General features: G+C 43.1%; 1 protein-coding gene across 6 annotated transcripts in view; it reads left to right on the top strand.

Annotated features, from left to right (window-relative positions):
- The window catches only part of LOC132665746 (piezo-type mechanosensitive ion channel component 2), a 476,941-nt gene that overhangs the window by 357,696 nt on the left and 97,799 nt on the right, over positions 1–21,446 (top strand). For 4 of the 6 annotated variants that reach the window (XM_078435431.2, XM_078435426.2, XM_078435428.2 and 1 more), the window contains exons 18-21: positions 3,294–3,335; positions 9,710–9,742; positions 10,110–10,303; positions 12,333–12,493. In XM_078435431.2, the coding sequence (XP_078291557.1) occupies positions 3,294–3,335; positions 9,710–9,742; positions 10,110–10,303; positions 12,333–12,493 (430 nt within the window). The remainder of the gene's footprint in view (positions 1–3,293; positions 3,336–9,709; positions 9,743–10,109; positions 10,304–12,332; positions 12,494–21,446) is intronic. The other 2 variants (XM_078435427.2, XM_078435429.2) reach the window with 1 other exon arrangement.

The following is a 21,446-nucleotide window of genomic DNA, read 5'->3' as shown; positions in this document are numbered from 1 at the left end:
CCCATGTGTGTTGAAACGGTGATGGATTTATCGCAAATCTCTCAGTCTGGTCCCTCACAGGGAAATTTCAAGCATTCTTCTAGTGAACGTTCACACTGATTTTCCTCTTTTGTTTCAGATTTAGCCTTACCATTCAGTTCCTGGAAAAACACTTGTTAAGCAACCAAGGGGGCAAAGGGCTGTATGAAAGGAGTGTAGACGCCAGCTGACAATCCCATTTAGCCTTTTTGGCTTCCCTCTGAACTCTTCTTTAAGGGAAAAAATGAGTACGTCAAAAGAAGTTAGAGTAGTATTTCATCACGCACAGTTGATGAAATACCGAGCGTTCCGTTTTCTGCTATAGTAAGGGCTGGAGTTGCAGATAACTCCAAAACTCTTTTATTTGGTGATGAAAACCATTTTATAATCTTTATCTATGTATTTAGCACATTTATTTTCCGTGTCGCGTTTTGCTGAATCTGAGTTCACGTGTCGTTCTCATTCTGAGTGCGCTCCAGATGAGCAACCAGTGGAATGCAGAGATAGCAAGCAGCTGTTATTTCCTACCCTGTCTTGCCACCATCACTAAGAACTCAGCTAAACCCTGTCTCCTCCCAACGCCCGGCCAGGAAGAGGGTACGAATGGGGTCAGTGGCTGCCTTCAGTGATAATCAAACGTTAGGAAAAATAAGGTAGTTATTAGAAGTTTGGGAGCCCCCTAGGAGAGATTGTTTATAGGCAAATTTGTTAGCAGAAGAAGTCACTCTAAGGTTAAAAAGCTTGCAAACATAGTGCTGGTCTAGGAAAGTAAGATTTACCAACAATTAGAAAAAGTACTTTTGATGACCTTTTTGACTTTGCTTGGCACACGTGGGGCTAAAATTAGTATTTGGTACTTGACTCTGGCAAGGTAATCTGCTTTATTTAATTATAAACCCTAAACCCTCACCATCTGTTCGAAAAATCGTAGTCAATAATCGAGAAAAGCCTTTTAGTCGGCATGTTTGTATGTTTGTAAAAGAAATGTAATTATTGGTGAAAGCTAATGATACCTTTCAATTTTTTTTTTCTTCAAAATGCCTTTCTTCCCTCAAATATTTATTTTCTGTTCAAAGTTTCTCCAGGATATAGGAGCTTTTTTTTTATGTTTATTTTATTTTTGAGAGAGAGAGAGAGACACAGCTGGGGGGTGGGGGGGGGGGGCAGAGAGAGAGAGGGAAACACAGAATCTGAAGCAGGCTCCAGGCTCTGAGCTGTCAACACAGAGCCCGACGTGGGGCTTGAACTCATGAACCATGAGATCATGACCTGAGCCGAAGTCAGACGCTTAACCAACTGAGCCACCCAGGCGCCCCGCCATTGTTCTTATTGTTATCATAAGCCTTTGAGTCTAATGTCACACAATCAAACAAAGATATAGGTGACAATTTTCCAGGAAGATAGAGACTTTCAGGGCCACAGTTTTGCAGAAGACAATGCAGCTCAGCAAAAATTGTACCAGCCAAAGAATCACCTAGGGTACATGAAAACTGAATTTGTTCCTCAGAGTTTCCTGGAAGCATATAGAGCATTATTTAATTATGTAGATTCTGGGGAAAGACTACAGTTTCACATGAAGATGTTTTCTCCCCGTTGCCACGGCTGCTCCATTCACTGCCCTCACCCTCCATGTCATGGCAAGAGAGGAAAGAAGATCTAAATGATCTGTAGCCATTTGGGGTCATTGCTTGCCATCCTCATGGCCATGGCTTAGCCCTAAAAATGCCTTGAACAGTTAATTTTCCAAGAAAACATAAACAGTGATGAGAGTATATAAGGCCAGCTATCTAAAGAGGTTAGGAACATGGGATTTCACTTTTAGTTCCTCAAAAAAAAAGAGTTGTCTAGGACCTTAAAGAGCTCAAAGTTTGGTTCAAACTCAAGTTCAGTGCTTTGGGATTTCCTGCAAGAGTTTAATATAAAGGTCCCCAAATTTTAACTTTGAACCTAGGATACATATCCCATCTTTTTAGGCAACTTGTTTCCATTCTGGTATTTTCTTTACTAATAGTTTTCACCTCAGAGTATTTTTTTGTCTCTGGAGCCCTAATAAATGACCATATTAGGATAAAACTGACGAAGAAAAAAATATTTACAGTGTTAAGATGGACAGTCACGCTTTGCCTTCTCTGCGCCCACCATGGCCCACGAATTGGGAATAATCAATCCATTATATTCCTTACATTGATTCTACTGCTGTTGTTTCTGTAAATATCCAACTGTTCTTTTCCTATTTGGTTCACTACTTGTGCGAGCTGTGTTTTTGTGCATAAATAGGTCATACAGGCAATTGTCACGTGTGACTGAAGCAGAATCTATTGTGGTTAGCCTTACGGAATTATCAAGTTAGTATTACGAAAAAGTTTTGTGATATACATAATAATAGAAAAAACTATATTTATTTCTAAGCAGGTGTTCTCAGGAATATTATTCCACTTACCTATTGATAAAATATATAATATCAGAGCATAATCACAACGTAATTATTATAATATATATACTTAATACTAAGGTACTAGATATCCATTAGGTATTTAATATCCATCCCTGCAATTCCTCCATGCTCCGTTTTAGAAAGTATTCTAGGGGCGCCTGGGTGGCTCAGTCGGTTAAGCGTCCGACCTCAGCTCAGGTCATGATCTCGAGGTCCGTGAGTTAGAGCCCCGCGTCGGGCTCTGTGCTGACAGCTCAGAGCCTGGAGTCTGTTTTAGATTCTGTGTCTCCCTCTCTCTCTGACCCTCCCCTGTTCATGTTCTGTCTCTCTCTGTCTCAAAAATAAATAAATGTTTTTTTTTAAAAAAAGAAAGTATTCTAATGCATATGGAAACAAAATGGCTTTTTTCTACCTTCAGTCTTAGAAAACATAGAAAACAATATTACTTAGTTAGGATCACTTAGTTACTTAGTAGGATTTCATTTCTTTTTAATCTGGGGGAAGGAGCAAGAATTAATCTATTAGATTGTATTTTCTTTGATAAATTTGCTCCGAGAATTGAAAGGTTACAGATTTTTAGCGAAGTGTGTGAGATGGGGAGGAATGAGAAGAACGGACCGGACCTTGCCACCTTCCAGCATTTTTCCTGAATACATCTAATTTCACGTTGCTCCTGAATCTTTCTGCCCTGACTTGTCTTCGTGCATGAAAGTGTCCGTGATGACATAAAGCTTGCAAGACGGTCTACTTCTTTCCTCTCTAACAGTCTGCTCTTTCTCTCTCCTACCTGTCTCCCCGTCGCCACCGCATGCTACCTCGTGCTCCATCTTTCACCTCGTAGCCATGCCAAAGTCAATGGGCGCGTATATCTAATAATAAATAGGTGGGTACTTCCATGTTTTCTCTCTTGTTGTTTTTTTTTTTTTTTAATGGTCGCTTAGTGTGTTAAACACTTTACTATGTTGTAAATGGAAAATGATGTCGTCAGATAGTGCACAGTGGTCTTCAGGTATGCTCATGGATGTATTTTGCCAACACAACCATTTGGTGACTATTCCGAATGGTGCTACAAGTGGATTCGGAGGTTGCCAAGGGTCTTCAGCTGGTGCTCGGCCTTGGGTCTTGGTTCAAACGTACGCCCCATCGATTTCATTCTTTGGCGAATTAGTTCAGGGCTCGCGTGAGAGCTTATCTCGCTCCTCCACGAACATGCCCACCAATGCCAACTTCCCCGCTAAAAGTAATCTGCCCTCCCTCTGAATATCCATAGCACTTTATGGTTGCTGCCTCCTGATACTTGCCTTCCAGCCCCTCCAACCTGCCTGCCTGTCTTATCTCCCCTGCCAGAGGCATCAGCCCCTCGGGCCTAGAGTCTCTGTATAATTCACCACTGTGTCAACGTATCATCTGCCTCAGGGCCTTGCCCGTTAGTTGACCTTCCATCTGTACATATGTCGTGAATGAAGTGAAAATAGTCACAACAACATATGGTTATAAGAAAATTAAGACCTCAATAGATCAGCATACTGAAGAAAGATAGTTGCCATCACTAGAGTTCACAATGGATGCAGAGCTGGGCACTGAGGCGTGGCCCTTACCTTATAGCCCTATAACTCAGCTGGGGAGATAAAACATGCAAATGACTACACATAATAAACAATAAGCTTTGATAAGTGTTGTTTGCAGAATTATCCTCAACTTCCCTAAGAACACAGAGAAAAAGATCCTTAGGGAGTGAATTTACTACAGCTGTCCTTTATTAAATAGGTGAATTAAAATATCCCCTCCTATAACTTTATGTCGTTAGTAATAAAGCCAGTCAGGTCATAGAAACGTGTGTTTTGCAACAAACCCAATCAACAAAATAACTCTTTTTCGAAAGATCTGTTGGTTTTATAAGTAAGATCTGTTGGTTTTCTACTTCACTCACTATTCTCTTAAATAAAATCCTAAAGCTGACAACCGAGTAGCAAGCCCTGGGAGGCAAAACTTCTAGGAGGAAGTGTGAAAAATTAATGCATCGCTCTGCAAATCACTGAAGAAGGAGGGGTGAGGAGTGACTGGTTCCTTTGGGGGGCGGTTTTGTTGACAGCCTGAGGGAGAAAAATCAACCTCAGGTTTTTAGCTAAAAACTCTAGCTGGAGATCTTGAGCAACTATTGAAATTTCATCTCTAAAACATAAGGAACTTTTCTCTCAACCTCTCTCTCTCTCTCTCTCTCTCTCTCTCTCTCTCTCCCCCATCCCATCCCTCCCCCTCTATCCCTTCCCTTTCGGCCTCCCTCCTCTCCACTCCTGGCCCTGCCCTCCATCCCTCTCCCTTTCTCCTTCTTACCCTGTCCCTCTATATCTTTTTCTCTGTTTTTCACTGTGTCTTCCCATAAAGTATTTACCATCTGCTATGTGAGGGGATGGCTTGGATACCTAAGGAGGCAGGAGTTGGTTTGATGGGTTCCAATAGCCCAGGCTAACAGAAGTTATGGTTCTGATTGTCTCAGACTTCTCTCTTGAGAGAAAGCCCATGCCTGTTAAGTCACAAGGCCAGGGGATACATTCAGGAATTCTCAGAATTCAAAGTCCTCTGAAAGAATTAAAAACTCAAAGAATTCCACTGTTAGCACTGTCTTCTTTCCAGTGGAATCTTTCATTTTTGTGTGAATGCTAACATATTAAGAAAGGCCAGATTTATGCCCCAGGGAAGACATTCCCCAATAAACTCTTCCCTCACTATGCTTCCGAAAGGCTGTGTGTAAAGCCTAATTTTGAATAGGGCCTAGTCTTGTTGAAAGTAAGAAATAAGTCAATTCTTTTATTAAGTGAGCTTTCTTTCTCCCATAATTTCTTCCTTAATGCTCAGTGTTATTTCACAGGGAGAATAATGTGTTTGTAAACGTGAGTTCTGGGTGGAAGAAAAGACATACCTACATTCAACTTCTGGGTTGATCAACATTTAGACATGACCTAAAAAGGTGTAGGCAAGAGTGTTGGGGACAGTGGGTGACTGATAAAATTTTGATGATATGAATCATTGTGGGGAAGTTCCCACTGAATTCGTAAATAGAATAAATTGGAATGTTTTGACAGGAGTAATGGTCATTTCTGTCACATATGCAGATATTAGAGTCATCATACCCAATCCTGTCTAGTAGATTTTTTTTAATGTTTATTTATTTTTGAGACAGAGAGAGACAGAGTGTGAGCGGGGGACGGGCAGAGAGAGAGGGAGACACAGAATCCTAAGTAGGCTCCAGGCTCTGAGCTGTCAGCACAGAGCCTGATGCGGGGCTTGAACTCAGTAACCTCGAGATCATGACCTGAGCCAAAGTCGGATGCTTAACCGACTGAGCCACCCAGGTGCCCCATGTCTAGTAGATTTTTTGAAGGAATTACTACCACACACATTCAATATGTGATATTAAACTTACAAATAAATTGCTCATCTGTGTCTATAGTCTTCTAAAAGTACACATTCTAGAAAACAAGCAGTATAGATATTCTTTAAATATTACTTATAAACACTAGAAATTTGCAAGATATCTCTTTTTTCTAATAGTCTAATGAATGGGGTGAGTGCAGTTTACATTACCACATATTCCGAATTAGAATAGTTATAAATAAATGGAATTTAGACTAAAGAGATTTTACCGTGGTAGGCTCCATTTTCTTTAATATGTGGCTTAATATATTGAGTCACAGTCAGTTCCTAGTATAGAATTAAGCCTCTTCAGCTGTCCGTGTATCATAATTTGTTTCTTCTGTTTCAAATAAGAATGCCATGCAGTACATAGAATCCATTCACCAGACATTCAGTCAATCACATTTTGCAAGCGAGCCCAGTAGACTTAAGACTGGGTTTCTGCCCTTTACAGGAAGAATCCCCAGAGCCATAATTAGAATAAAAGTATGTAGATACAATTGCAGAGATGCACATATTATGGACCATATAAAGAGCTGTGGGTGCACGAAAGAAAGAGTGAGTAAAGACACAAAGAGAAGAACATCACCTGCTTTATTAGAATGCAGAAAGAGATATGGCCAGTCAGTGAGAGGATTACAGCTCAGAGCCTGCCTGGATAATCATAAAAGCAAGGTACGGAAGTTATAGGTGTAGATAAAGACAATGCAAAGAAAATAAAATGAACTCCTTGGTGGGGAGAGGCCAGGCATGCAAAAAGGTGGGATTTGAGGAAGTACGAGAGGGGGTTCTCTGAGAATCCAGTTCATCACCCTATTTATAAGTCTCCTCAAGTGATGATTAGATAATTTGCCCATGAGGATCAATACAGTAATACCAGTATTGGAAGTTTCTTTGCCAGAAGTTTCAGGGAGCGTGGTTACTAATTTAATTTTTGGAAAACCAGGATCCCTTTTTAAAATTTACTGGGGGGGGCGGGGGGTGGAAATATCTAGGTTGAGGTACACAGGCTTTCCTGGAGAATCAGTCAAGCTGTTCAGGATGGCAGACCGGGGGCTAGTTCTGCCCATGAACTCCACATTGTGCAGATGGCCCTACCTCCACAGGAGCCCCCCCTCAGCACATGTGGTGGGAGAGGATGGCAGACAGCAGAGGGTGCAGAAGATTGAGAGGGGTGTAGACAGACTCCCAAGGAAGAAACGTTTGCTCTTTTTCTTCCAAGTGGCCATTTTAATACACAAGTTATGTTCAAGAATGTGCTGATGACAGAGTTATGGTCCAAGTTGAGCACCTGCCCCAGTGTCTGGTGTCCCTTACAAAGGCATGTTTCTAATTCCTCTTCATGATGGAGATTAGCAAAGCAGTGTATGAAAATCTATCGTTAGCAGGTGGTTCCTTACTTTAAAAATACTCCCTGTGTGCTAAACGCTGTTAAGAGCTTAACAGAAATCGCATGGCATCCTGTGAAGTAGGTGCTGTTACTCCATTTTATAGATCAGCAAACTGAGATTTAGGAGACAGGGTGGGGAGTTTTGCCAAGTCACCTGGCTAGTAAGTTCTCTAGTTGAGGCCTGAATCCAAGTCTTTCTGATTCTAATGAACATGCTTTAACATTCTTCTGTATTGCCTTCAAAAAAACTGCTATGAAAAAATGGAAGAGAAAATGAAAGGCTTTACACAGCTGTCCTTTGGGCACTTGTTGGGCTGAGCACTGAGTGTTGAATGGAAACCAATTTGACAATAAATTATATTTAAAAAAATAAAATAAAAAATAATAATAAATGAAAAAATAAAAAATAAAAAAATGCAAAAAAAGTCATAAACTCCAATCAGGCATTAAAAACATTTTTGCCCGTACACATTTTATGCACGTAGATTTTCTCATGCAATTTTTCAGTTAACAGACTCCTAGACTCTAGTCAATGACAGCCTGATAGAAGTCTCCCCTTTTTCCTTTGCCATTTACCAGCTCCTGAGGTTAGTCTGCTCCTGCAGGCAGCCGGGTGCCCTGTTTCCTCATAAGGATTATGTCAGACAGAAATGTGCAGATATTTGGTTTAGACACTCATATCTGATTCTCTTCTCTCCCCAGCATTATCTAGTCCCAGATCTCTTGTAAACTGTTAACGGGTTTCGAGAAGTCAATCTTTGGGACATACTCACACCAGGCTTACTCTAGTGTTTTTCTTTGATTCCTTCCTTAGCTAATCTCCCCTCAATCTGCCCCGCCTTTCGTACCACGACACTTTGGGGTCCTTGTTGCTCAGGACGTTTTGTTATGTAGGCAGAAGCAACAGCCTCAGGTCTGTAAGTTTCATTCCATAAACTAGCTCTAATTCTTGACAAGTTGTATTTCATGTCAGTATCAAGTCATGGCAGTGTTGACGTAGATGTTAGAAATGCACTCTGACACGGTCATACTTCCACCAAATGTCATCATGAGAAGTATCTTCTCACTTATAAGATGCATCACCTGGCAATGCTGACGAGAACACATAAATATCGACGGTTGTGTGACACCCGGTTGCTTTTACGTTGGATACCATTTCATACGCAGAGTCCTGACAAAGCAGGAATAGCACGTGTGCCCCATGAGATGTGACATGCAGTGCTGGTGTACAAAATATGGTACCAGAGTTTCAAGAGTGGAAGACGTTCTCAGAGACAGGAGGGTGAATTGCCTAGCTTTGGAAAATAAGAAAGTAGTAAGTCAGTGTAAGCCCTTCCACCAATGTTGAACCATCCCCGGGATGTTGTGTATTCATTCGATTAACAGTGTTTCTATAGTTTACCTGCTTGACACCCTGTTAAGAGGAATTACTTTTGAACGATAACCGCTCTGAAAGTCTAAGGGCAATGCAGATTCGTCACCAGTTACCCAACATCGCAGGTGTGTTTCACATATAAAACCAATGAGTTGCAAGTAAGCTTAGATTTTTTCTCTAGCCAAACTTTCTCACTTTATAGAACATAAAGTGAATTCCAGAAAGGTTAAATAATATACTCCGAGTCCACAGTTATACAAATAAAATAACATTATTAATTGTCTATCCCATTACACCCAAGCTGAAAGGTATACATGAATTTTTACAAATGGGGAAGACTTTTGGTATTTCCAGTAGACTTTTTCCTAATATCTAATTTATTGCCCACAAATATTCCTTCAAACTGGCGATGAGCCCAAAGATAACAATCTTTAACGATTTAGGAGGAAGATCGTACTCATTATTGTCCAGTATGAAATAAGTTGTAATGCTCTGGCTGCTGTCCGGGCTCAGTGAAACTGCCTCCCGGTGCCTCACTTGGGCTGTCACACACCGTGTCTTTATGACTGCGTGTCCTGCAGCTGATACCCGTGCCCACGGACTGGGATGTGATGCAGACTTCTTGCTCCTGAAAGCATTTCGCTTCCACTACATGTGCTTTAGATGATGGCAGAATGAGATGAGTCTATGCAAAGGTTGACTACGATTACGTATCATTTAAGAATGGTTTTTTAAAAAGCCTATTAAAAGCGTGAAGTGACTGGATTCTTGTGGGATGGTTTGCTACGTTACCAAAAAAAAGCATGACATGATTTGCCTCTGTAGTCTATACGTTCTCCCCTTTATAACCTGCAGTCCTGTCCACTCTCAACTCAAGTCGCCAAGCCTAGGGTTCATAGCCCAAGCACGCTATTGACGCCATCCTGGAATGCACTTGGCATTAGGACTTACTGCAACCGGCATACAGGAATGCGATAGTGGATGATATGTAGCATGATGTGTGATCTCTGACATTCCTTATAATTCTTCTGTTCTCATCTCCTTTTTTTTTCCTTTCTATTTCAATTACTTTGAGCAGCATCAAGAAAAAATTACCAATCCACCAAAATGAGTAAGTCCCCCGTGAAGCCATGAAATGCTTGCTCTACATGATGCCATTTCATGCTTCTACATCCTAAACTCTGACCATTTTCTCCTCCGGGAAAAATGTCAAGTTTAGGTGTCGATAGCTCTCATTACTGACTAATCACTAGAACCTGAACTGGAAAAGCTAACAAGACCTAGCTGAGTTTACAGTCTGTTTTTAGAAAGAGCTTAAAAAAAAAAAAAAAAAGCGACCAGACGCTAACCACCCCACATTGCAAGGCCTGTGTACGTGCACTGATTTTCATTTTTGTTTATCCTCCTTTTACTTGCCCCTCACTCAAATCTCCCCTGGCGTTCTTTCCTCTCCTGACTCGGCTGCTCTCTGCCAACAGACTGGCCCACCCTGAAGGAAGCCTTCCAGACCTTGCCATGATGAATCTGACCGCCAGCCTGGAGAAGCCGGACTTGAAGAAGCTGGCTGAGTCCGGGGAGGACAAACCAGAGGGATGCCCTGAAAAGGCTGAGCTTGGGAAAGACAGCGAAGAAGAGGAGGAAGGGGAGGACGAGGAGGAGGAAGAGACATCAGGTAACCCACCCACTACCAGTAGCTGCTCAGAAAATCCTGGCTGACTGACTCAGTGAATGAAACTGACATGTGCCCGATGGATATATATTTGAAACAGTCTGAAATAAAAATTGGGGTGGGGTCTTTTTTGCAATTGTTACAACATTCCAGTTCTAGTTGCTCCCATCATTTCTGTGTGGTTCTGATTTAGAAGAAGAGAGCAGATGACTGGTTATCAACTACTGATCTGCCAGAGCTGATCCTGGCCAGAACCAGAGGGGTGTGGCTCTAACCTCTATTCAGTAGAAAACCTGGGCAGGACATTTCCTACTGGCAGCAGAGGCAGGCAGCTGTGTAGAATTTCAGAAAGTTCTAGACAGGGCCTTTTCAAATGCATTCTCAAAAAAGCCAGGCTGGGACTTCTCCAGGGAACTGGTCATTGAGAACATATTTGTAATTCAGCCCTAATGTTTCAGGACCTGGGAACCAGTGGAACACATAAGCAACAGGATGATTATCATTTGAAGCCAACTCCTAGAGGTGTTTTTCTTGTTGTTGTTATTTTAGGTTTTCTCCCTCCTTCTTCTTTAGGCTCTTTTTTCCTGTTTCTCTTCGTAGACTTGAAATAATGTTTAACAGGGCATGACGGAGATCTGGACCGCCGTGGTGATCAGGACGCCTTATCTGACAGCGAACAGAGAACACGAGGCGCTTTACTCTGTTTAGCAGCTCCCAGACACTATGGGAGGAAAGATTGCATAGCCTTTGGGGTGGTGGCCTGGGGCATGACAGTGATGTGCTGCACTTGACTTTGCTGGTGTTCTGTGTTTTACGGGCTTAGAAAATGAAAAAGCACAAGGCAGAAGATCCCTCCCAAAGGCACACTCCCCAAAACCTGGTCCCTTTACTCCCTCATCTCAGAAGACCCCGAGAGATGCCCAGAACTGCCCTTTCCATATCTAAGCACTGGCTGTTCCTCAGGGTGAAGGAGCACCGAGCTCGGTGGGACCAAGGACCCAGGACTAAGATTTGCTGTCCTACTTCATGAAGGTTTTGAGCGTTACTAATAGGATCTCACTAAAGATTGGATTTCATTTTTCTGGCATCCCCCCACACACCTGCCGTCCACACCTCTAAAGTATGCTCAGTTATGACTGAAATCTTTGTATCGACTCTTATCTGAGTCACTTTGTAAATAGCCATTTTTCACGACGACGACTGAAACTTCACTTAAACTTTTCGGACCAAGTACAAGGACTGTTACAACCACCCCAGCCACATGAAGAAGCTACTTAGACACGCTCAGGTCTTTATCTGCCTAGGCTCGTGAGCTTTTGTCTACACGTGTGGTGACGTGCTGATACGACAAAATGCTTCTGTCCTGACCTCCATTTAGATGAACCAAGACAGCCCTTCTAGACAAAAACATGACCCCAGTCTGCAAAATATTACTACCTGGCACAAGGTGGAAAGAGGGAAATGACTAATTTGCTTAAAAATTTTGATTAGAATTCATCTGACCACATTTCATGAACTGGGACCAGGTCATTCGGACCCTTGGTGTTCATTCCCAATTTTGAGGAGGCTCGCTCCCCCAGAGCCACTGGTGAGCTTCAGCCAGGCCCTCTTTAAGCCCCGGGTTGGGGGGGAGGTGGGGGTGGACAAGACTGGAACTTATGGAAGCCTGGTTTTGGCAAGGAAGATGTCATTTAGAGGAAGCTCGGTTACTGAATATTCCCAAGAAACTAGGGAATTTTATCTCTCAGCCTTAGAAGTAAATAAGGTCAAAATTCCTCTTCACACTAACTTAATTAACAGGTGGATAAAAATCCTCGTCCCTCCGAGTCTCAGCGTATGGTGTCTACATCATCATGATGTGGGATTCTTAGACCGCCCTTCCTCCAGATTTTGATATTCTTAGAATTCATCCACTACTGTTATTTTGCAGTTTCTTGTTCCAGTCTGCATAAGATATGCTTTAAATAATAATGCAAACAAAAAAGCCACCCACATTTTTTTACGCTCTTGGGTGAATTTAACTATTTTGCAGATTTAAGAAACAAATGGCATCTGGTGATTGACCGCCTCACTGTGCTCTTCTTAAAATTCCTGGAGTATTTTCACAAACTGCAGGTGTTCATGTGGTGGATTTTGGAGTTGCACATCATCAAAATTGTTTCATCGTACATCATCTGGGTCTCTGTGAAAGAGGCAAGTGAATGTTTGTTGTATCTTCAGGCCAAGCAGAACCCCAGTGGGTCAACATTTCCCATTTCCAACTGTCCACCATTTTGTTTTAAGCGTAATTCCCACTACCTTAGAACACCAAGGCTCTAAGAGGGCGCATACCCTTTGACATATGGAAAAATCAAAGGGCAGTTGCCCTGAGAGGTGGGAAAGATAGCAGGGCAGAAAGAGGCTCCTGGCTGAATTCCTGATTGGCTTGTTCATGTCAGAAAGGTTACTTATTTTCATGTAGTCTTTGGTGGAAGTGTGTGAGAGCAGGCTACTGTTCTGCAGAACCTGCAGAAATCTAGCTCCATAAACTGTGTGTGAGGAAAGCAAGAAGATTCCAGTTTACCAAGGAGTAAATCCGGCTTCCCAACTTTTTTTTTTTAATTTTTTTCATGTTTATTCCTTGAGAGAGAAAGAGAGCATGAGCAGGGGAGGGGCAGGGAGAGGGAGACACAGAATCCGAAGCAGGCTCCCAGGCTCTGAGCCGTCAGCACAGAGCCCGACACAGGGCTCACGCTCATGAACCGTGAGATCATGACCTGAGCCGAAGTCGGACGCTTAACCGACTGAGCCGCCCAGGAACCCCTCAGCTTCCCAAATGTAATAAAAAGCGTGGTAGAGTTCACCTTGTTGATTATTGGGTGTTTTGTGACAAGACACAGTGTTTCAACATTGGACTGCAGTTCTGTTTTCTCATTTGGAAAGGGGAGAGGCATCATTCCGCCAACAAATCTATGATGCATACGGTGGAGAGGTTAGCTCTCTTTCAGTTTGTTCAGCAGATAATTTCTGCATGTTTCTGATCTGCCTGGACTAGTTTTGAGTGACAATTCGAAAGAGTCTTTGCCCTATGAAAATTAAGTCAGGGAACTACTGCCTCTAATTTTTTAAAAAGTTAAATAATAACATCATACTACCTGAAATATTCACGAGAAGGTCACTAGGGATGCACCTTATTTGAGCTCCCCAGTCTAAACTAGACCTTTCTCCATTTTATACAAACCATCTGGAATGGATCTGTGATCACTGCCAGATGGGAACAAAAACATAAACTGCTCTCCCTGTGAGAGATGTATAGAAGAGAGTGACATATACCCCACTGTTAACTAACAGTCTCCACATTAATTAGAACTAAAATCTAGCCTAATATGCGTGTTCACTGAGGAAAAAGAAGTTTCAGCATTTTAACTGCAGAAGTAAACCTGCCAAGTCAGACAGAATTTGAGGGTCAGAGTATTAAAACAGCAATGAAGGGACGCCTGGGTGGTTCGCGAGCATCTGACTCTTGATTGTAGCTCAGGTCATGATCTCACAGTTTGGGAGTTCGAGCCCCGCATCGGGCTCTGTGCTGACAGCACAGAGCCTGCTTGGGATCCTGTCTCCCTCTCTGTCTCCCCCTGCCCCCCTCGCCATCTAGTTCTCTCTCCAAATAAGTAAAAATAAACTTAAAAAAATAGAGAGCAATGAAGAAGGGCAAGAGAAGGCATTTGCCTAAAATCCACAAAGGCTGTTTCTGAATTAACCAAATCTGATGCACAGATATCTTCTGATGGCATGAGAAGTTGTTGCACAGAAGACAATATTATGATGGGCCTGGGCGTTAAATGAAAGAAATTAGGGCACAGAAAATCCACTCTCTGAAATCCATCCTACAGAGTTCAGACAGAGAAATAAAAGAGTTAAATGATACCACGTTCTTACAAATCCCAAATGTGTTTGTTAAAACCATCTTAATGAATCCCAAGAATTCCCTGTTAATAGACTATCAAGTAGATAAAGCAACATGATCTGTTCACCCTGTTACACCATTAGGAAAATGGCCTTTGATAGCACATGACCATTTCCTTCTCTAGGATCCATACATTGTGCACACTTCCAGGATTGTCCTTCCTAATTCCACCTCTTTCACCTGTAAGTTTAAAACACATCGGGGCACCTGGGTGGTTCAGTCAGTTAAGTGTCCGACTTCGGCTCGGGTCATGATCCTGCAGTCCATGAGTTGGAGGCTGACGTCGGGCTCTGTGCTATCAGCTCAGAGCCTGGAGCCTGCTTCGGATCCTGTGCCTCCCTCTCTCTCTGCCCCTCCCCCACTCACACTCTGTGTCTCTGTCTCTCTATCTCAAAGGTAAATAAACATTTTAAAAAAATAAAATAAAAAATAAAACACATCAGAGGCTCCTGGATCAGAGAAATTCTGCCCCCACTCCTACTAGCATCTGCCAGAGACCCCTTGTTGTGAGATGGTTAGCCCCCAAGTATATCAGCCCAGCTTCACCTGCTGTCATCCCACCCGCATGAGGGGTTGCCGGCCCCAAAGGGTGAGTTCCTGCGTGAGCCTTGGATGTCACGAGGTCTACCCTGTCTGCACGCTGACTTTGGTCTCTTGGCTCCCTTCACTGCTGATGAGTATTGAGGTCACTGGAATATCAAGGATCAGAACATGTGGGGTGGAATCATAAAACACACTTTGTTTTGGACCTCTGCTGTCCCTTTAAAATGTATTGTACAGAGAAAGTTTTCTCCATGCCCCTGAATGCTAAATGCTATCTGATCATTCCTAGGGAACACAAAGTACTATAGTTACCTCAGGTAGCAAACAGAATCTCACTTCATTAATTAGACTTGTCCAGCCACAGAAAAGAAGCAAACTCTCATCTCTCTCTCTCTCTCTTTTTTTTTTTTTTTTTTTTGCATGAAGATGGAGTGTTCCTATTTTTTATTTTTTTAAAGCTTTTGTTTAAATTCCAGCTAGTTAGCATACGATGTATGTGCAATATAGTGATTCAACCATTCCAAACAACACCCGGTGCTTTTCACAACAAGTGCAATCCTTAATCCCCATCCCTTATTTCATCCACCTCCCCCCTACCCCATCCCCTCTGGTAACCATCAGTCTGTTCTCCATAGTTAAGAGTGTGTTTCTTGGTTTGCCTCTCTTTCTCCTTTTTCCCCCTTTACTCATTTGTTTTCTTAAACTCCACACATGGGCAAAATCATATGGCAGTCATTTTTCTCTGACTTATTTCACTTAGCAGAATATTCTCTAGCTCCATCCACGTCACTGCAAATAGCAAGATTTCACTTTTTTATGGCTGAGTAATATTCCATTGTGTGTGTGTGTGTGTGTGTGTGTGTGTGTGTGTGTGTACATATATATATATGTATCCATTCGTCAGTCATTGGATAGATACTTGGCCTGTTTCTATAATTAAGCTATTGTAGATAATGCTGTTATAAACACCGTGGCACATGTATCCCTTTGAATTAGTGTTTTTGTATTCTTTGGGTAAATACCTAGTAGTGCAATTGCTGGCTCCTAGAGTAGTTATCTTTTCAACTTCTTGAGGAATTTCCATACCATTGTCCACAATGGCTGCACCAGTTTGCATTCCCACCAACAGTGCAAGAGGGTTCCCCTTTCTCCACATCCTTGCCAACACCTGAACTCTGATCTCTTTCCAGGTAGAAGCAAATCCTTTTCTAGTGGCTTCTTTCTTTCTCACACATACCTCCCCTCACTGCCTTCCTCCTTACCCCCACTTCCAGTGAACTAACTTCCGTTACGTGACCTCCCGGGCTGAACCACAGCGTCAGGCAGGAATGGTGGTGTGCTATCGTAGGACGGCCTCACACTGAGCTGGAGGGGATCAAATCTTCCCTTTCTCTCATGGGGCTCTTCTACCTCCTGGTTTCCCAGCATCCTCTCCTTCCGGACACTTTCCATTGGAGTCTCATCACCCGTGCGGCCAGTGTCCCTGAGCGGGACTTAGAATAGCTCTGGGCAGTCTCTCTTTCTCTCTCTCTCTCACGATTCAGGTCCAAAGGCAGCACTCACACTGCTAGTGTATGTGGGTCCCCATGAGGCAACTCCTGTGCCTACTCACCAAATCCCTGGCAGCCGGATTTCCTGGCTGAAGTTGGACATCAGTGTCCAGACCGCAGAGTACACACATCAGCGTCTCTGCGTGGTGCTGCTTGGAGCTCCTTGCTCGCTTGGGGTTTGGGTGAAGAATGTAGCATCCCTTCCTTCCCACCCCATCACCTCGTAAGGGGGGACTGACAGAAGCACCTCATACAAAGAAATTTCTTCACACTCTGTCCTGTCAACTTCACCATCTTGACCCATCTGTACCCTCTCAGAGTGCCTTAAAGACCTCTAAACGGATTTCCATCAACGATTTTGATTTGAAATGTCTACATGGCTGGCTAATACTTCATTTTGGAATCTTTTACTTCCATCCATTCTAACTTGGTGCCTCATGTGGCTTTGACTGAAGTCTTTCTATACTGAGTACAGTTGGGGAAGAAAGACAACCATTGACTCTTGTAAGGAGCTGCGTGCCAATCCAGGCTATGATGTGTCTAAATCTTATCTGATTATAACAGAGGCAAGTGTATGGGGATTCTCATGGTGGGGGAATGGGCAGGAGGGGAACCATGTTGCACAGTTCCGGGGGCAGTGTTCACCTGCGAACAGCAACCCCCCAACGTTGTGCACCTCTGAGGTGCCGATTTATACCTGCAGGGGCCTCTTCTGCTTTGAAGGCTTGGCTTATCCTCAGCCAAAGAAGCCCATCAGCAATGACATTTGCTACATATATTTTCCATTTGTAGCTTATTGATTTTGATTAGCACAAAAGATACTCTTTCTCAAACATTGCTGATCAGTAAATGGCAAAATGAGAACAAAGTCAACAACCCCAGTGAAGTCTTCATCCTTATCTAAGGTCATCAGCAAGGCCACTTGTTTTCACAAACTTTCGGGGTCATTTCTCAGGTCATTTTGGAATCAAACATTAAACCTTTCCAAGGTTATCATCATGGGCATCTGAGGAAGAAGAGGCCATGAGAAAGAATTTGTTGCAGAGGCCTTTCTTTTATTTTATTTTTTTAAGTTTACTTATTTATTTTGAGAGACAGAGACAGAGAGAGTGAGCAGGGAGAAGGGCAAAGCAAAAGGAGAGAGAGAATCCCAAGCAGGCTCTATGCTGTCAGTACACAGCCGGACACGGGGACGCGGGACTAGAAATCATGAACGGGGAGATCGTGACCTGAGCCAAAACCAAGAGTTGGACGCTTAACTGACTGAGCCACCCAGGCGCCCCAACAGAGGCCTTTCTTTTACATCACCTCCTCTTACCAGAGCAACACCACATAGGAAGGACCTAGATTTTAAATATATATAACATTGTCTTCTTTTTGTATGTGCAACTACATTCCTAGAAAGCTCTGAGAGATCAGGTTATTCTTTGAGGAAGGGGCCACACCTTATTTTAGTACCCTGACCAGCTCCTCCGGAGGCTGGCCAATTGTGGAAGCTCAATAAATGTTTACTGACTGAAGGAAATAAATAAAACCTTGAAAGCTTGAGATTGTCCCCAGATGTCAGTTGATGTTTCATTATGATTCTCACTCTCACTCACCATTCATTTAGCCTTTGTTATGTACTTAAATTAAATTACAATAAGCTGAATGCTTATACTGTGCTAGACGTTGGCACAAAAGTATGAAAGACACATCTCTTGTCTCTCTCGCAGTCTGATGGTCATGGCTGGCAAATGAAGCCAAAGTCACATTAACGGCCAGATTAGAGGGGCCCCCAGGAGGCTGTGAGTGCAAGGGAAGGGTGTCATGCAGGGGTGTGTCACTGTGAAAGTGATCACCGAAGCTGCAGGTGCTCTGAGGGAGGAGGCCAGCTGGGCCAACACATGGCTGGGGAACCACGGTTTTCAGGGACCCCTCTTTCAAGGCAGTGGCCTCAAGCCTTACAAGTTTATATTCAGAGAAAATGGCAATTTGTGGAAAAATGTTTTGTGAGGAAGGCTTGAGGCATAAAATTACTTTCCCAAGTTACTTGATAATAAGAATCACCTGGATACTTGTTAGGTACATGGATGACCCAGCTCTTTCCCTACAAATTCTGGTTCATCAGATATTGGTTGGGTTCCAGGTATTTGTCTTTGTTTTTTGCTTTTTAAAGGACATTTCACGAGATTCCTACCACCAGGGAAAGGATGAAACCGTTGTCAACCATGATTGTATTGAACAAAGTATGGTCCTTCTCCAAGTCCCTGTTTTCCCACCTCACAGATGCTGTTCAGTCCTCATTTTCCTGATTCTCTATGACATTGGATATTGACAATCATTTCCTTGTCCTTGAAGCGCTTTTGTCATCTTCCAAAACAGCACACTTCTGTGGCCTCCCTTCTGCCTCATTCGTGGCCTCCTTCTCTTCCCACCAACTCCTCTCTTCCCTAGGTTTCATCCGCACCCCCCTTTTCTGATTCGAGACCCCCTGTGGGTGGTCTCATGAGCTCCTGTGGTTCACTTGCTATCTACGTGCAAGAATTATAAATCTGTGCCTTCATCCCGTCCATTCTTTGAATTCCAGGCCCGTTTCTCCAAGTGACAGCTGAACATGACCTTATCCCTGAATGTCCCCAAAGCACCTTCAACTAAATATGTCTCAAACTGAGTTCCCTACCTCCACAGCAGTTCCCTATTAGATTACTCTACCAGATGTCCAACCCTGTTCCAATCTCTTCTCCTGCCAGTATGTATTCCATCATGCAGCCAGAACCTCTTACCAGTGTATAAATATGATCCTGTTAATCCTCAACTCAAAAACCTTCACCGGCTCTCCTGTCCTCACAAACATGAGATATAGGACCCCCATGATCTGGCCCTAGAGCGCTTCGCCATTTTCTTTCCCAAACACCCTAGCCTACCTAGGTGGATCCCAAAGCCTTCTACAGGGACCCTGATCACAGTCCTCTCCTAGTGAGCTTCTTGCTGCACCAAGGACATCCACTCCATGCTCGCTCTCTCCAGAAGGCCCCATCCCTACAGTTCCTCTGCCTGGCTAACTCCTATTTGTACCTCTGGCCTCAGTTTAGATTGAATGCCCTTGAGCAATCTTCCCTAATCCCTGACTAGCCATTCAGCCCTGTGCTCCTGTACAGCCAGCATCAGCCCAGGCAGATATCCCCTCCACCATATTGTCATGAGCCCTTTATGCAGTTCTATTCTGCGCTGCCTCATATGTTTCTTGAGGCCGGGGATCCACACAGGATATGATACTTTGAACCTAATTAAGACTTAATAAAATAGATCTTTTCTTCTCTTTCTCTAACACTCAAAAGATGAAGAGTTGTATGTAAATTCATTGTGCTGTTTTTATACCCAGTGCCTTAAATACATAATAAAAGGAATAATGAAGAGCCTTAATGTCATAGTAGCTTTACTAGGCTTACAGAATTAATTGAGGAGGAAAGGATGTTTTTTAATATCCCAGTTAACATGACACTTGCCGATGACTGAGGATGAGTCACTTAGCCATCAAAGTATTTTGTTAAAATGTAACATTTGTTGTGTTTGTGAGTGTTGTATAGTTCACAGGGCAATATTTCTTTCCTCTTCAATTAATTCTGTAAGGCAGTTCTTACTACCCTAATATTTCAGCCCTTAGTTCCCAGAGAGGTCCCTTGCCTTGGACAGTGACAAATAATTAAGTAGAAAAGTAGTAGCTAACAAATTACAGAATTAAATACTGTCCTGGAATCTCCACACTTCCTGTTCTTTAGTTTTATAGACCAAACAGGCATCCATGTTTTTGATAGCCCATAGTGTGCTTAGCCCTTTGTACCTGATGAATTTTATCAACTGAGCACATGCTGCTAATGTTAATTAATTCATGCCGATAATATTGAAAGTTCTTAGGACATTACTTTAACAATATTAAGATATTATTTTTTTTTAATTTTTCTTTAATGTTTTTATTTATTTTTGAGACAGAGAGAGGCCGAGCGTGAGCAGGGGAGGGGCAGAGAGAAGGGGAAACACAGAATCTGAAGCGGGCTCCAGGCTCTGAGCTGTCAGCACACAGCCCGATGCGGGGCTCGAACTCACGGAGTGTGAGATCATGACCTGAGCCGAAGTCGGACGCTCAACCGACAGAGCCACCCAGGCGCCCCATTATTAAGATATTATTTTAATCATTATTTTAATCACATGAGTGTTTTCCATGGATGAGTAAGATGGCTGTGCTTCCATATTGTTCAACAAACCATTGGCTATGGAGAACAGTTGGAAATGAGTGGACATATCACCTGATTGATAAACATACATGGAGTCTACACCCAAGCTTCAGTCACTGCCTTCCCTCTTTACACCTGCCCCCTCCCCCCACAAGATCATATCTCAGTAGCGGCACTGTCATCTTCTCAAGGCTCTGGCTCCCAAGCCAGAAACCTGAGAGGCATTCTTATGGCTCCTCCTTTACCCCACCCATCACCACCTCCAAGCCAACCAGCCAACAACTCCAGCTAGTTTTACAACCCATCTCAAATCTGTGACTCATCCCCGTCTCTGCTCCACTGCCCTAGTTTGGGCTCTGGTCATGCTTTCCTGGCAGCACATGTAAGCTGGTCTCCTCACCTCTCATTGAAGGTGATGTACCTCCATTCTTCAGTCATACTTATTTCAACAAATGAAAGTCTTTCCTGAAGATTTTCCCTGGGAAGTCTTCGCTCTCTATTTTCTTTTTGTTTGTTTTTTTTTAATTTTTTTTAACGTTTATTTATTATTGAGAGACAGAGAGAGACAGAGCATGGGCAGGGGAGAGGCAGAGAGAGGAGGAGACACAGAATCCGAAGCAGGCTCCAGGCTCCGAGCTGTCAGCGCAGAGCCGGATGCGGGGCTCGAAGTCACGAACCGCACTATCATGACCTGAGCCGAAGTCGGATGCCCAACCGACTGAGCCACCCGGGCGCCTCTTGGCTCTCTATTTTCTGCACAAGGTGTTCATAGGCCAGAGCATGGTTTAAAAAAGGTCCATAAAAGTTCAGCACCCAGCTGCATCTCGAGCCTCATTTGCTGCTGCAGCTCACTGTGTTCAATTCCAGAATTTCCAGTTGTTTGTGATCACCTG

This window comes from Panthera onca, chromosome D3 (genome assembly GCF_046562875.1).
Source record: "Panthera onca isolate mPanOnc1 chromosome D3, mPanOnc1 haplotype 2, whole genome shotgun sequence".
NCBI lineage: Eukaryota > Metazoa > Chordata > Mammalia > Carnivora > Felidae > Panthera > Panthera onca.
Note: the sequence above shows the minus strand (reverse complement) of the source record. Positions and strands in the feature narration are given on the sequence as shown.